This window comes from Sinocyclocheilus grahami, unplaced genomic scaffold, assembly GCF_001515645.1.
Source record: "Sinocyclocheilus grahami isolate Dianchi unplaced genomic scaffold, SAMN03320097.WGS_v1.1 scaffold39.1, whole genome shotgun sequence".
NCBI lineage: Eukaryota > Metazoa > Chordata > Actinopteri > Cypriniformes > Cyprinidae > Sinocyclocheilus > Sinocyclocheilus grahami.
This window is the reverse complement of record NW_015505218.1, coordinates 2,731,579-2,746,702: the sequence shown is the minus strand read 5'-3', so window position 1 is coordinate 2,746,702 and position 15,124 is coordinate 2,731,579. Positions and strand designations below refer to the sequence as shown.

Here is a 15,124-nt window from a genome sequence, read left to right as displayed (position 1 = left end):
AGTCACATGATCCTTCAGAAATCTGATATGCTGATTTGCTGCTTAACGATGATATTTTTTCAGGATTGATGTAAAAAAGTACAACACTTATTTGAAATATAAATCTTTTGTAACATTATAAATGTCTTAATTGTTACTTTTAATCAATTTAACGCATCCTTTCTGAATAAAAGTATTAATAATAATAAAAACAATCTTACTGACCCCAATAGTGTTTATATAGATATATAAATATCATCTGCATGAATTAACAGCTTTTATATTTAAACTTCTAAGTAATCTTCCTGATCTCTGTTTTAATAATTTTTCAAACCAATGGATTTCATAAGAAAAAAAGTGATGTTTTAAAGTTGTTCTCCCATTTTCCCATAGCTGAAATTTGACCGCATTTACAGCTGATTTATCTGTGTTAGTGACTATTTTGTGTTCATTGTAGACAGCCTCAAGCTGTCATGACGCTTCATCTGTCTGTTCCATGGTGTTACATTAAATCTTTCTTTCTGTTCTTCCTTTCTTTTGTCCGCCCCACTCCTCTGCCCGTCCTCTGGGTACGGCCGTCAATGCCCTCATTCCCACGCTGTGTGTGTGTGTGTGTGTATCATCTTTTCTCTGCTCCAATAATGGCAGAACTCCACATCAGCATCTGCCTTCATTAAAAGTAATTACAGAGTCTTGCTCATATTGGGCTCACTCACAGACAGTGTGTTTTGGCCCACATGAGCTGACTCAGGATCAGGGAGACCCCTCGACCCCAGGCAGTCAATGTTCACTGGTCAATAAATAAGAACTAGCACATGTTGTAAAGCTTAAAATAACTTGTTTGTTGCCTTTCGTGTCATGCCTTGTTAAGACACAGTGTGAAGAACAGCACTGAACGATTCAGTGAATCCGGGAGACCAGTTCAAACCAAAAAAATCATTGGCTTTGTTCATTTAAAGAATTGACTCAGGAGTAATTTATTTGTAAAAGAGACTACACAAATAGAAATGGAACCTCAAAACATTTTATTTTTAAAATCCTAGTTTGTTTGTTATTTTTAGTTACACCTTCTGGCACTTTAATATCCAAATTATCATTCTGTTAAGAGTTGGTTTCTCCAAATCAGAGTATTTCCTTTGAAATGACTTTAAACTGATTCATTTGAGCCATGTGTTCTGTTGGCAAAAAGATTTCCAATCCAGATTTCATAGAATAGTTCATAGAATAGAATGTCAAGAAAGTCATTTACATCTGGTATTTTTACAAATAGATTCCCAAACCCTTGTTTTTAGATGCGGAAACTGGCTGAAAAATTCTGATATTCACAAATTTTAACAGAGTAGAACATATATCAATTATGTCTGGTATTTTTTAAAAATTGATTCCAGAAAGTTTTTTAGATTCATCTGGTATTTTTACAAATAGATTCCCAAACCCTTGTTTTTAGATGCGGAAACTGGCTGAAAAATTCTGATATTCACAAATTTTAACAGAGTAGAACATAACGAAAGTCAATTATGTCTGGTATTTTTTAAAAATTGATTCCAGAAAGTTTTTTAGATTCATCTAGTATTTTTACAAATAGATTCCCAAACCCTTGTTTTTAGTGGCTGAAAAATAATGTTAAAACGAAATTTTATGAAAAACGAAATTTTAACATAACGAATGTCTGATATTTTTAAGAAATAGATTCCAAAATGTTTTTTAGATTCACCTACTGGAACCAAAGTCTTTCCTTTGAAATGACTCTAAACTGACTTAGCGGTAGTTTAGGTTCATTTGAGTCATTTGTATCTAACAAAAACGCTAGTGTTTTACAATGTCTTCCGGTCACATTGGCGGAAATATTCCGACGTTCACGAATCATTAATGGAATGGTATTTTTAAAAACAGTTTTTTTTAGATGCACCTTATGAAACATTAATATCCAAGCCATCGTTCTGTTCAGACTCGATTTGTTTCTCCAAATCAAAGTGTTTCCTTTGAAATGACTCTAAACTGATTTTTATCAATAGTTTAGGTTCATTTGAGCCATTCATATCGAACAAAAACAGCCCCATTTTGGGAGGAATCTCTTGTTGGTGGAAACTAACACAACCTAGATTTAGTTGTATCAGTCCTCCAGTGGGTTTCACACAAACAGTGGGGTCATGAGGCGGAAATCTCAGCATTCATTTGTGCTTTTATTTACAACTTCCATCGCGCCCCATTTCTCTCTCTCTTTCTCACCGTCGCGCGCTGAAAAGCTCCAGGGTCTGGTTTCGCCCGCCGGCCATATGCCTTTGTCAGGCATTCATCTCATCCCTTGTTCCGCCGTTCGGAAATTCCAAAGGTGAATTAAATACAGTATACCGGCCCCATCTCCCTCTGCCCTCCTTTCTTCTACCTTTTTGTCCTTTCTCGGTTTACTGTTCGACGTGGAATCGGACAGTAATATTTACTCTTCAGTGAATCAAAGGAGATGCTCTGCCTGTTTTTTTCCCCCGTCTTGTGCACAAATCTGATACTTTTTCCCGAGACGCTCTGTCAAAGCGAAGAAAAGGCACTGTTCCTTTCTCTTTTTTTTACCCTCGTTTCATCTGAAAAGGAGAAATGCAAAATGCAATAATGCATCCGGTTGCATGAAACGGAGGGAGTGCTTGACTGACCCTCTTTGTGGAAAACATGATCTCACTCTGGGCTTGTTCTCACAGGCAATCTGTGTTGTGCGTGTTGTTTGGTCTCTATTTCTCTCTCTTCCTGCTTTATTTCTCTATTCCCTTTTGTATATTCGTGGGGTTACAATCACAGAAGCCTTTCGCATGTGAGGATCTTTGTAAGTGGAATTGGGATGAGAGCATGTTTGGTTGAGGACGTAAGTACTGGAATAAATATTTGTTGGGAAGCCTGGCGACTCTCTCCATTGAAACTCAACAGATGCTGGGAGTCTGAGATGTACACAACACCTTTAAAAGCAGATTAAAAAATTGATTCAGCTGGAGAATCGACCAATATAAAAAAAAATAATAAAAAAACTGATCCTATATATATTTATTTTCTGATACCAGATATGTAAAACTGACTATTCACTTTTTTATTATTTTATTATTCAGTAATAACTAATCATTGCAATGAAAACATGCATTAAGTATGTTTGAGTTTATAATTACAGCAATAATTAAATTATAATTTTTTTAAATGAATAATTATTATTATTATTAGAATCTGCAAACACACTAACTAAATCCATTTTAGCCTTTGAATGAACCAAAAGCAAGGGACATGGTCACGTCCAGTATTTGCTGACCTGTAACAGAATTCAAGGCCGCAATCTCAGGTGCGAGTGCCTCCACGTTTCATTACCGCGGTAAAGACAGACAAAGTTAAATGCAGTGAAACAGAGAGCCTCTCAACGCTGAAAAGAATCCATTGATGTAACGCTCACTGACTCTGAGATCAAAAGAAACTCCTCTGGATCAATTTTTCCTTCGCTTCGGAATCTACCTTTTCTCATACCACTCTTTAATTAAATGGGACATTGTTGTCTAGGTATGAAAAAGGGCCAATTCAGGCACGTCATAGCAGAGGAATCCAGACTGGCCCATACCTGACCCCCCTCAAGTCTACAGAAGCCCCCGTCTGTCCGGCCCGTCAGCTCACCTCCTCTCTTCCAAAGCAGGTGAACCATTAGCGAACGAGATGGACCTGTCAGATCTTGAGAACGAGAGAGTATGGGGCGAGGAAAGGAGGATAGATGTGTTCTCCCCTCCTCAGGACGTGCCCGAGCGCCCTCCATTCATGCAGCAGGGGGGGGTGATACCTTGAGTGTTCAAAGCGGGAGTCTGAGGCAGAGAGACTTGTAGATCTGAAGGGCCATATGAAAGGCAAACAATAAGCAATCTGTTTGTCCACCCCTGCAAAACGGCACTCGCCTTTCATCCGCCGGCTCCCATTTCCGCGGGTCGCGACTTTCCTCAAACATCAATTACTGTTACGTACGCCGTTTGATCTCGGGGCTTCTCCTTGACATAGTATCGGGAGGCGGGAGGGGGCTTATAGTGTGTGTGTGCTGAGACAATGCACCAATTGTGAGAGCTTTTTTTCCTTTATTTTTCTATGCTTTGTATTCTGTATAAACGATCATGTTTAGTTTGCACAGTTTATTTGGACCTCACAGGAAATGATCTGATGCTTCTCCACCACTTCCACGCTCCTACATTTTCTAGAAACAAAGCTCAGAAGGACCCTTCCACAAAATCTTACCACTAACCGATAAAAGCAGTGTTCGCTTTATCGCTGTAGTCATTACATGTAGTACCATTTTTAAAGATATTTAGAACATTCATTGTTTAATTTTCTCATACTTTCAGTTGCCGATAATAATATAATTTTTAATGATATAATTATGTGAATTTCATTCATATATATATTCCCTTTTGTGTGTGTATTGTAGCGTCTGGAACACTCCAACACACAATATATATTTTGTTAGCTAGATTTCACAAATACTTTGTAACACCCCAGGACGCCGAACAAGACCCTGGTTTCATGGTAACCCGATACATTTACAACCTTGTGGAATGCGAGCCGGCTCTCATTCTGCTTTCTCCAGAAACAAAGGGACACAAATGCACAGGAGAAATGGACTTTTCTACTAATTAATTCATAGGAAAACCTTCTTTGAATGAACACCCATTTTCTTCAGGCCAGTGTGTATATTATTGCTGTGTTGTATTAATACACGAGTTTCACAATTTGAGTTGAATTACTGAAATAAATGAACTTTTCCACAACATTCTAATTTATTGAGATGCACCTGTATATATATATATATATATATATATATTTATAGGCTATATACATATGAAGAGTTAATTTGCAAAAACCGATAAACGACACTTTAAGAAAAAAAAGATTGCCGTGCATTATTCTCCACATATAGCGCGATCTGAACCCTAAACACGTTTTGTCAAAAAAGCCGGTTTTGTCCACTTTCAAGGCATCGCGAGTTCACCTATTACTGCAGAAGCCGACAAGCACCATTGTTTTTGAACAGAAGCCGATAAATCCATTTTAGCGAATCAGCTCGCTGTATTCAGGTGACAAGGCTACTTTCACTATGAAAAGACATGCTAGCTGAGAGGAGTTTCAGCTGACTAAAAGTGATCGAGGATGGATAATTTCGACAGACTTGATGAACCTGTGATATCTTCTTCAGGGCGAAAAAGGAAAATAAAAGCTGAAAAGTTTTCACGGAACCTTGCAAAAGCAGCGCGTTACAATGGTGAGGGAAAAGCTCAGTTTATAATCACATCCATACAGTTCATGATTACAACACCAACAACGTTTGTCAGGCATCTACATTGTCATCTGAGGAGATTATAAAGATTAAACAAGTGTTTTTTTTAACTCTAAAACATGAAATGTGGAGTTATCTGCTTTTACTATAAAACAAACTTTTAATATGTAAAAAAAAACATACTACTTTCAATGAACTTTAATTTGGTAAATTACCTGTATTTGTTTAAGTTATTATTACTTAATCAAAACAACCCAACTGCAGTTTGATTGATATTACTTGGAATGCGCAATAAAAAAAATTTGAGTTATTGGTTTTGCAAATGAATACATTTTTTTGTGTATTATTGGATTCATTTAATAATTAATAATAATAACAGTAATAATATTAAAATACGAATGTTATAATAATCAGTGAGTAATAATGCTAATAATTACTTTAATAAAGCTAATAATTGCTCTAAATAATATTGCTTATAATAATATCCTGTTAGCTTTTTAAAAAAATTTTTTTTAACTTATTTTGTGTTTTTTTGCAAAACACACACACGCACACGCACATATAATATAAATATGTATATATAATATATACATTTTTAAGTTTCATTTTTATAAAGTATATATATATATATATAATTTATCATTGTTATCAGTTACTTGGTATTGAGTAATAATTGCTGACTTTTAGTTTTTTTTGCCACTTTTGCCTGATTTTACTGTAGATGGGGCTGGCTCTGAAAAAAATACTCAAAGATGCTTGTCTTTTTTTTCATTTATCTCTTCCTCCACTCCAGTCCAGCATATCCACAACTTGTATTTTTCTAAGTATGACTAATTTGCTAGTTTATTTGGCTTGCCGTCTGTCACAGAAAGCAAAAGCAGTCGTGTCGTTGTTCATTTTCAGCCGTAAGCTCTTGACGGGGGATCGCACGGCCCTCTGGGAGCAGAAGTGCCCTGTGCTTCCAAATCCACGCAGAGCGTGTGAAAGTGAGGATAAAGGAATTTTCTTCGGCCTTCTTTTCTGCGCTAGTTCACGAATTCCGTTGGAGGCTACATTTTTAATGAATTAGATCAAGGTGACATCCATTGTCTGAACCTGGGGAAAAAAGACACAGGACGTGGGCCATCACTTCCTCCCAACCTGATTTGTGGGGAAATTTCGAGAGCGGAGTGCGAGAAGGCATCGTCACTTAATTAATTACTTAATGTGTCCCTTCGTTGTTTAATTGAATTAATTAGGGGCCTAATTGGGCTGAGTGATGATGGCTTCCAGGGCTGAGGAGCCCTTGATGAGAGGAGGGTTGAGTTCGGGAAGTGTGTGTGAGACAGTGAGTAACACTGGAAAATCCTCGTGGGACACACACACACACACACTAGCACAAGACCACGAGCAGAAGGCCTTCTGGGAATAGATCCCTCCCTCCTCTTCCAGAGGGCCACATTCTGCCGGTGGGTGACAGTCACGTCCAGTACTGATTAGGGATGTGCAAAACTATAGATTTTCAATATCGGTGACTGTTTGTGCTTTATCAACACACTGAGGTTGAAAGTGAGCTTCCCTTTGACAAAATCTGATCACATGAGCCTCATGTTAATACCAGGTGATTTCTGACGGCTGTTTACTTGACATCAGGTCCCCTGAGACGGATGTTATAGCAGGTGTAAAAGGGGCCAAGTATGTTACCAGGTACACTTACCTCTCTCTCTCTCTCTCTCTCTCTCTCTCTCTCTCTCTCTCTCTGTGTGTGTATGTGTGTGTGTGTGCTCCACAGGTCTGACAGCAGCAGCCATGGCTGAAGCTATGAAACTCCAGAAAATGAAACTGATGGCCATGAACAACATTCACGGAGCAGGAAGCCAGAACGGTACTGAGTCAGAGAATGAGGAGCTGAACTCCAGTGCAGGTCAGAGTCACACACATACAAAGATACTTTAAAAGTGCATTAAATCATTCTGTTTCTTCTGACTGAAAAAGTATGGCTGAAAGTATATGTTTTTTTAAACCTCTTGCAAAAGGTTTTTAATCATATGAAAGCCTTTCATTATATACACTACCATTAAAAAGCTTGGGGTCAGTAAGATTTTTTTTTTCTTTTTAGCCAAGTGCACAAAGAAAAGTCGAATAAATGCTGTCCTCTTGAACATCTCTTTATCAAAGACTGCTAACAAATGCAATAATAAACTTCTTAAAATTGATAATAAGAAATGTTTCTTAAGCAGTAAATCAGCATATTACACTGATTTCTGAAGATCATGTAACATCTGAATCAGCTACTGTTTTGTTATTAGTTTAAGTATTTGCTATTGACTGTTCAAATGCAGAGTTATGCGCATCGTGTGTGTGTGTGTGTGTGTGTGCGCGAGCGAGCGAGAGAGAGAGCCCTTGAGAGAGAGAGAGAGAGAGAGAGCGAGAGAGAGAGCGAGAGAGAGCGCACGAGAGAGAGAGCCCTTGAGAGAGAGAGAGAGAGCGCAGTTTGCAAAGGTTTTAAAATTGCAGTCAAATGTGTTTAAAGATAAAAGGGGAAAAAGAGAGGGAAAAAACGGATATATACACATATAAGAGTTTTTGAAAGTCTCTTCTGCTCACCAAGTCTACATTTATTTGAAAAAAAATACATTAATATTGTGAAATATTATTATAATTTTAAATAACCGTTTTCCATTTTAATATTTTAATAGTTTTGAGTACCACATGATCTTTCAGAAATCATTCGAATATGTTTGGTATTCAATTATTATTGGCTCAATTATTAATAACGGTTGTTATTATTAGCAATGCAGAAAACATTTTTTGCTGCTTAGCATTTTTTGTGATTTTTTTTCTTTGAATAGAAAGTTCAGCAATGAACAGTATTTCTCTCTCTCTCTCCCCAAATTTTTGAACAATTTCCACAAAAATATTAAATGACAACAACAGCACAAATCAGCATATTAGAATGATTTCTTAATGATCATATGAAACCGAATGCATTTCAAAATATTTATATTAAAAAACAGTTATTTTAAATTGTAATAATATTTCACAATATTAATATTTTTACTGTATTTTTTATCAAATAAATGCAGCCTCGGTTTAATTATTATTCCAAACCTTTGGTTGGTAGTGTAAGTGTACATATTATCATATAAAAGGGTTTTCATATCCACAATATTTTATTTATTTTTTTTACTATTTTTTGCACACATTTTAGCAGAATACTTGAATCTTGAATAATAAATAATCACTAATTTGGGAGAGAAACATTTTTATTCAGTTCTCAGTCCTGTCTAGTTTTATTATATTAGGTTTTAGTTAGTTACCAAGTGGTTAATATGGGCTGGTAAGAGAATAGATGTTTTAAACACGGTGACTGATTCCCAACCAGATATGACATGACAAGTTTCCAGTTTAAGTAATCGTTCAGTCCTCACGAAAAATCACAGCCAATCAGAACACATCTGATATGTAATATACAGTAATTTTGAACCAGTGAGATTTCATTCAGACTATTCAGTGCAAGCGATCAATGAAATGTCTTTATGACACGCATAAAGCGTGTCAGCTGTTTGGAGAATTTTAATGTAGTTTTAGTCATGTAAAAATCAAATGATGTGCAGTCACAAGTGTTACTGCTATTTGCTCTATAAAAGCAACTTCAGATGAGGTTCATCCTATTGGAATGAATGACTGAACTATCAGTTCATAACGAGCTTCACCAAAAAGCTGCTCCAACTGTAGATCAGCACTTGAGACTGTGAATACAAATCACCTTTGAATTCGGTCCATGCATGCGGAGAGAAACAGAGTGTGTGTAGTGACAGAAAGATGATGGCGAGAGAATAGAGAGCAGGAGAGAGGAGGAAGAGCCAGTGCCAGGGGTGGAGAGAAGACGTCTGTCTCGCACTCAATCACACATGCTCTAATGTACTCTGGCTGCCGATAGAGCTAATGTTGATGATGAGAGAGATAGAGATGGAGAGAACTGCATCAATGGAATCTGAGAATCACACGGAGTCAAATTTCACTCGTGTTTGCGGATGTCAGCGTGCTGAGTGAACAACAGTCCCGGGCCGTGAAACACAGTAAGCACAGACCCAGCACTATAGGCGTTTGTTTGTGTGGTGTCAGATCTGATAAGCCTAGATCAACTCTTTCGGATGGCTTTTTGGGTTACAAATCAGTGTGAATTGCAACCAGTTTTCTTCCAAAATGTCACATACAGTATTTAACAAAAAAACAATTCAGCAAAAAAGAAAAAATATATTTGAAAAAAAAAAGAGTCACATTTGTGCTTGTGGTCCACTGAAATATCTGAACTTTTGCGGCTAGATGTGTATGTGAACACCTAACCCGATATTGTATTTGATATATATTCTAATCAAAATGAGCATGAGGTGAGAATTGCAAAAAAAAAAGTGCACTAAAATGTTAATCTTTAAACATAATTTCTGTAAATGGGTATACCATTTTTATACCATATACCATATGGTATACCATAGTTATGGGATCATTATGTCAGGAATTGTGTAATTATTACATTGATTAGCCCTAGTAAACCTTCTGTGCTTTTCTTTGGAGGTCATTGGCTTTGTGTGGATATATTCATACATTCATTCACTATTCATTCATTTTACCATAGTGGTAACTAGGGGTGCTCCGATTGATCGGCTACCAATCACTATCGGCCGATAATCACGTTGGGATGATTGATCTCAAGCTGATGAGGTTTGCTGTGAGAGGTCTGGCACGACATGCAGCGGCACCGTCTCAGTCTCTGTCCGGCACGGGTGAACTAATTATAATGCTGAAGGTGAGGTACTCGCCTTCATATTTCTTCATCAAATAACTCATAAAGTAATTTGAAAACCTTGTCTGAGACGTAATTTTACAAACAGCGTGAGTGAATCACCGCGCGCGCTCTCTCTTTCTCTCTCAAAATACGCAAATTGGCTTCAAATCACCACATCGCGTCTGTCTATAAGTGAGCTGCACAGTTAACACAGGAATTGTCACTTGCACAATCGAGGCAGTGTCACATCGTCACTAAAGTTTATAAATTGCATTACTTTTTCATTTTTGCCAGTGTTTAACCATTCAGCGCTCGCGCGCTCTTCTGGAGACCGTACGCTCATGCACATTCGCAGCTCACACACATAACACCAGGTTCACATTACTCCGTTTGCATATTTTTTCCGCGCTCATGTTAACGGATTAAAGTGTTCACACTGCACACGGTTGTATTGTCCGGCAATGCGTTCCAGGAGCGGTGCATCTGCAGCAGTGCAGAGATCTTTTCTGCACCGAGTCTATTTTTGCTGCTGAATTAAAGTGACAGCGCATTGTTTGCAGTAAATTTGAACATGGATTGACACGAATATGTAGTAATTACACCATAAATGCATATTATTAAAGTCTACTGTGTTTCACAGTCAACACACATGGCTTTTTGGCTAGGTTTAAAGGGAAAGAGCACTAAACAAGGCATTAATAGATGGCACTCGTGGAGGTAGGAAAACAAAGTTCTTTATTAACTGCAGGATTGCTTATAATAAATATTGCAATGCAAAAGGAAAGGCAGTAGAGCTGACAATTTCTGTCAATGGTAAGTTTGTGATAACGTAAGAAAAGTCGTTTTAATGTTTTGCCACTTGCTTGAGCAACTTAATATATAAATCTAAGTAAATGCAAAAGTAAAAAGCATTGAATAATGTGTTGCTTATATTTATTGTATTTAAACATGTCTGTGAAAGATTGTATTACTGTACTGTGTAAAAAAAGAACTGCAATGCTGAAAAAGCATTTTCAGTGACAATGTTTGGATTTTAAATCAAAATAATGGATAAATGTTGTGTTTGTGGTAAACAGCCACGGATCAGTAGCGGACTCCTATGTGAAAGCTGCTTCCCCTCTCACAAGAGTCACCTAAGAGGGGAATTCCCCCCATTTTCAAAAATGAAATTCAGGCCCTGAATAAATGTCTAAAAATCCTGATTGGAGTATCACTATAAATAGTTATAAATGATAAAAAGAAGACTTTAAAAAGATCGGTATCGGTGATCGGTATCGGCAGGTACTGCTTTCTGTGATTGGCGATTGGTGATCGGCCTCAAAAATCCTGATCGGAGCACCCCTAGTAGTAACAGGTAATGGCTGCTTTGCAAATAATTAGAAAGTTCCATGTGACTGCCACTAGAAATGCGACAATCGTACGCAAATGTTGGCGATAGAAAAGATGGATTAAGTGGAGTCAGCGGAAAACGAATGTTTGATTGGGCAAAATATTTATAGATATATTTTTGGTCCATTTTCCAGAAAGAACGCGCAAATGATTAACTGCAGAATAGAGTTAGCTGACAATAGCCATTTTCTCAATATGTGTTCTTATCCGATCTACATCATCATCATCAACTGCTGAAGTTCATTTTCAGTACTCAATATTGCAAGTACCAAGAATGCATGAAATTACCCAGATGTATGCAGGATACACTGAATATAAAGAAAAATCCCAGAAATAATTTCAGAGAAAGCCTGTAAGTTTTAAACTTCTCATTATCACTCAAGCATGTGAGGGCATGTTTTGTTTTTAATAGGTATTTTTGTAATTTTATTTTTCTCCTTTATTTGAATAGTACAGTATAGAGTGGACAGGAAACTAAATGGGAGAGAGGGGAGGCGAGCCAGGACTCAATGTTCATTCGGTCAACTTTATAAAGTCCTACCATAAATGTGATCTCCAAGCTCACAGAGATGAAATAAAAGCCACAAAATTCCAACATGAGGTCTTTAATGAACAAATAAAGAGATTTTGTGAATGACCAGCATTCGAACGGGTGCGGGCTGAGTGCCACTGCTTGTTGTTATTTTTAATTGGATACTCCAAGCCAAAGCTATGGAGTTCTGAGGAACTTTGAGGAACCAAAAGGACGTTTGGGTTTTGGACCGGACTTTTTGAGTCCTCAAAAGCAAGCCATACCACCCAAAGTACATCGGATTGGTCCTTGAAGCGCATTGTTTGGAGTTGAGAGGTGGTCTTGGAATCTGATCTAGCTTTTTTGAATCCCTGAAGTTAAACAAACACCCTCTGAAGCAGTCAGACAACTTTGACCTCTTTCTCTTTTGCCTCCCTCTCTCTCTTGCGCCGCCAAGACACTGCTTGCTCAAAGTCCCGATGGCACTTTTCCCTGTCCCATTTTTGTTTCTTTACATTCCTGCAAGATGTGTTTTTGGTCCCCTCCCCTCTCATTCTTGGTGGTGAGCCTTTTGCTTTTTTTGAAGGAGAACTTCAAAGGGGAAACGGCTAATCTGCGCTTTTCCTCCACTGTGTGGATCGTGCCACAGAAAGCCTGAGCTATCTGCAGCAGGCAGTCAGTACAGATAGGCTTGATTTCAATCTCCCCCCTCACTCGGTCCGTTCAAACGGTAACCCCACCCTCGCCGCCATAGCACAAGAAAAGAGCAATAGACAACAACGCACGGCAGCGACGTGTTTGACAGGGGCCAAAGAGATTTGATGAAGTATTTGGCATAGAAAAAGACAGTCCGCCTGTTTCCCCCCTGAGTTTATCCAGTAGCACAAAGCATGCTGGAGTTTGTTCAGCAACTCATAGCCAATGTGCGGTTTCGGCGTTAGGCAGAGAACGATGTTTGCGCTAATACGGTTGCAGCAGAACTGGAGGGTGAAGTGAGTTAATGGGGGCTCCTGTGAAATTGTGTCTTTAAATATAAATACAGCTCTGAAAACCCCTGTTAACAAGAAAAAAAGAGGGCGAGAGAGAGAGAGGGAAAAAGAAAAAGGAGTAACATGTGTTTCTTGTCGGAACGGCGGTAGAAGAATGAGCAAACGAAAAGGGACTCATTGGTCTAATGGAGAACTGTCAGGGTGAATCACTGTCACAAATGACATCAGAAAAGAACTGATATATTTTTTTTGTAGGGCGACTGACAAGTTAAAAGAGAAATCCCATGCATTATTTAAACGGGCCCGGGAATCTGTCAGCCATGTGATTTGCCGCGTTAGCAAAAACCAGGTGTGTGCTGGAGAGAGAGAGAGAGTGAGAGAGAGAGCGCACATGCAGAGATTGCGGGACTCAGAGTTGTGTATGTTGCAAATCCCTAACTACCAAAGCGGTCAGCACTTTTATTTCTTCGTTTCTTTGTCTCTCACCTATCCTTTCATTTTGCCATCACACTTTCAAGAGCTTTTCTGTCATCAGAGAGCAACTGTCACTCTTATTAAATCAGATTGGATTGCCCTAGTGTTGCCACTGAGGACGCCTCACTCGCTCGTCTCTTTTCTCTCTTTCGGATTCTCATGTAGCACTAGCTAAACTCGCAAGCCTTCTTGACAAGTCCCGAACAAGTGTAATATTTGAAATTGGTAATATGACCTGGATATTTCTTGACAGTTTTTTTCGTGAGATTCACCATAAGACACTTTCCCCGTTCTTACCTATAATCCCACTGTAACCGGAGACACGTCTCCCTCCTCTCAGCTCCCATAAACGGCATCATCTGATCTCGGCTAGCCCTTTGTTTTATGTAAAATATTGAGCGTGTCGAGAGCAAGAGGGATCAGTGTTGATCTTGTGGCTGAGGTGGGGGAGTATCGGTTTCCTGTATCACTCCATCGGAGCAGCTCTGAGAGGGTTGAGCTCACCTTCTGAACTTGGGTGCAGGGTCAAGGTTTTGTTAGAAAAAGAAAGAATTTGGTGGAAATGGCTGTCTGGATGATACCTGGCTGTAGATGTGATTTCATGTTCTTTTTCAAACGGACACTTGCATATTGTGGGATTCTGAGGAACTGACTATGGATTGTCTGTGGTTCGATAGTGGCTTGCGATGGCCGTGCATTTTATAAAATTGTATTTTATTAGAGAGTAAAATTGATGAATGGTGTAGAATGATAATAAATTGACAGGTTGCTGCTCAGACTCAAACCCATTTCTTCCATATGAGCACTGTGGCTTAATGAATCTGGAGTATTTGCACTAACTAGCCATCAACTGCTCCTTGAGAAATCCATTTTATATTATTTACTAATAAATATATATTTATTATTTATATATTTTCAATTTAAATAATGTGCATTTTAATGCATATTTAATGCAATTATGCTTATTTGTGACAATTAGTGTCCTGTATAGTTACAATATATGCAGTGACTACGAAGACAGAATTACTTACTACTCTGCTGCCTAAACACATGTAGTGCTTTAAATATAATGGGTACTTATGTAATTAATTAGGTGAAGAACCTATTTCAGTCTTTCAATTAGTTTTTTTTTCTCTCTTCCACTTACTTGATTTGCTCTAAAAGTTGTTAATCTTTGAGAAACTTTATTTTTGTATATTCCAAAGGCTACTGTATGTTATAGTTTGACCCTTGATACATAAAATAATCAATCACAATATATTCATATTTGACTTGTAGACACATTTTACCTGAGTAGTATGTTCAGGCAGGTCAGAGTAGGTCATTAATCAACTACTGTCTTGTTCAACATCCTGTATGCGAGGTGCCATTCAGAAGTCAGAGGTCTACATTGCCCCATGTGGCCAGAATTTTAAAATCAGGAACTGAAAGGTGTCAATACTGTTTAACATTATCATATTATCATGTTTTGTTACACATTATTAATGTGTAGCAAAAAGTCTTTAAATATGATTTTGAGGTAAATGTAATTTTACAAATTATTATGCATACATTAGCTTTTTAGGTTAGCAAATTATAGATTGTCTGCTGTTATCATATTAGTCTCTTTAGCCTGTCATGCTGACTTGTTAGAAATCTCCCCCAATCTGTGTCCTCTGACTGAAATATTTGCCCGGATCCAGCCATCCAAAATTAATGTTCCATAAATCATCATCCCCACAGGGAAAGGAGCTGCT

The 15,124-nt window shown here is 37.9% G+C and overlaps 1 protein-coding gene across 2 annotated transcripts in view; it reads left to right on the top strand.

Moving 5' to 3' along the window:
* Positions 1–15,124, top strand: part of LOC107581921 (dachshund homolog 2-like) — an 85,169-nt gene that overhangs the window by 23,780 nt on the left and 46,265 nt on the right. For both annotated transcript variants that reach the window (XM_016267611.1, XM_016267610.1), the window contains exon 2: positions 7,029–7,160. In XM_016267611.1, coding sequence (XP_016123097.1) covers positions 7,029–7,160 — 132 coding nt within the window. The remainder of the gene's footprint in view (positions 1–7,028; positions 7,161–15,124) is intronic.